Source organism: Microtus ochrogaster, chromosome X, assembly GCF_000317375.1.
Source record: "Microtus ochrogaster isolate Prairie Vole_2 chromosome X, MicOch1.0, whole genome shotgun sequence".
Lineage (NCBI taxonomy): Eukaryota > Metazoa > Chordata > Mammalia > Rodentia > Cricetidae > Microtus > Microtus ochrogaster.
The window spans coordinates 22,238,372-22,239,722 of NC_022026.1; the positions used below are offsets into that span (position 1 = coordinate 22,238,372).

The window sequence follows — 1,351 nt, forward strand, 5'->3', positions numbered from 1 at the left end:
GAGTTCAATTCCCAGCAACCACATGGTGGCTCACAACCATCTGTAATGAGGTCTGGTGCCCTCTTCTGGCATGTGGGCATACACGCAGACAGAATACTGTATACATAATAAATAAATATTTACAAAAAGGAAAAAAAAAGAAAAAAAGAAATCTTAATTTACCACTGTTTCCTAGAACAGACCCCAAACTCTAGCAATTCATATTCTAATTCTGAAAGTTGAGTATATAATACCATACACTCTGTATTTAAACCCTATTGGGGCTTTTGTTGTTGTTGCGTTTAGTTTGGTTTTTAGATGTTCTTATTAGGTGGAGGTTTTTGTTGAGATTATAGATTTATAATCTCAACTGGGATTATAGGTTTGCATCATCACGTGTAGCTGTGAGTTTCACCTTAAGAAAAATACCACTATTAAACTTGTTCAGAGTTTGAAATGAAAAGTCTCTCCAGGCAGTGGTGATACATGCCTTTAATCCCAGCACTTGGGAGGCAGAGGCAGGCGGATCTCTGTGAGTTCGAGACCAACCTGGTCTACAGAGAGAGTTCCAGGACAAGCTTCAAAGCTACAGAGAAACCCTATTTCAGGGGGAAAAAGAAGAAATAAAAGTCCCCATCCTTCGGATTGAAGGGAGTTCAGCTGAAGACAGGACACATTAGAGAGTGACTTCTGGAATAGCTAAGAAAGCTTTATTTCTTAACTTGGGTGATGTTGACCACATGCTGATTGGCAAAACCATACTGTACATTTGATTTGCACAATGTTTTTATTTATTTGCATTTGAGTTTGTAACAGAAAAAATGAAAGGACAAATCACCTTATCCAAGCAGAGATTCCCATGCCTCTCTGCAATAGCCTTCCTGAAGCCATGAGAAAGAGGGTACAGCATGCTGTGATGAGGATGCACAGAAGGCAGCCTATTCTTCTCTAGCTGCTCAGCTACAATACTAACCAATTTCTTCATTCGCTCATCATAGTCTGTCCAATCACAGACAATCTAGAGGAAGCAAAAAGAAATGATCACCCAGAAAACCTACCAAAGGATTTATTTTGCAAATATTTGACTTCCTAAAAGTGTTAGATAACCTACTAAAAATATGATCTTGGGGCTGGCTCAGTGAATAAAAGACAAGAATAAAAGACAAGCCAGACAACTGGAGTTAATGCCTGGGACCCACGTGTTATGAGAGAAATGACTCCTGAAAACTGCTCTCTGACCTCCACTTGCTAAAAAAAACAACAATCTCCAGCCAGGCTTGCATTATTATGGCACATAAAAATTAAAAAGTGGAGCTGGGCGATGGTGGCGCACGCCTTTAATCCCAGCACTCGGGAGGCAGAGGCAGGCGGA

At 40.3% G+C, this 1,351-nt stretch overlaps 1 protein-coding gene across 2 annotated transcripts in view; it reads right to left on the bottom strand.

The window, feature by feature from the left end:
- The window catches only part of Ogt (O-linked N-acetylglucosamine (GlcNAc) transferase), a 46,073-nt gene that overhangs the window by 17,159 nt on the left and 27,563 nt on the right, over positions 1 to 1,351 (bottom strand). For both annotated transcript variants that reach the window (XM_005358560.3, XM_005358561.2), the window contains exon 12: positions 818 to 997. In XM_005358560.3, the coding sequence (XP_005358617.1) occupies positions 818 to 997 (180 nt within the window). The remainder of the gene's footprint in view (positions 1 to 817; positions 998 to 1,351) is intronic.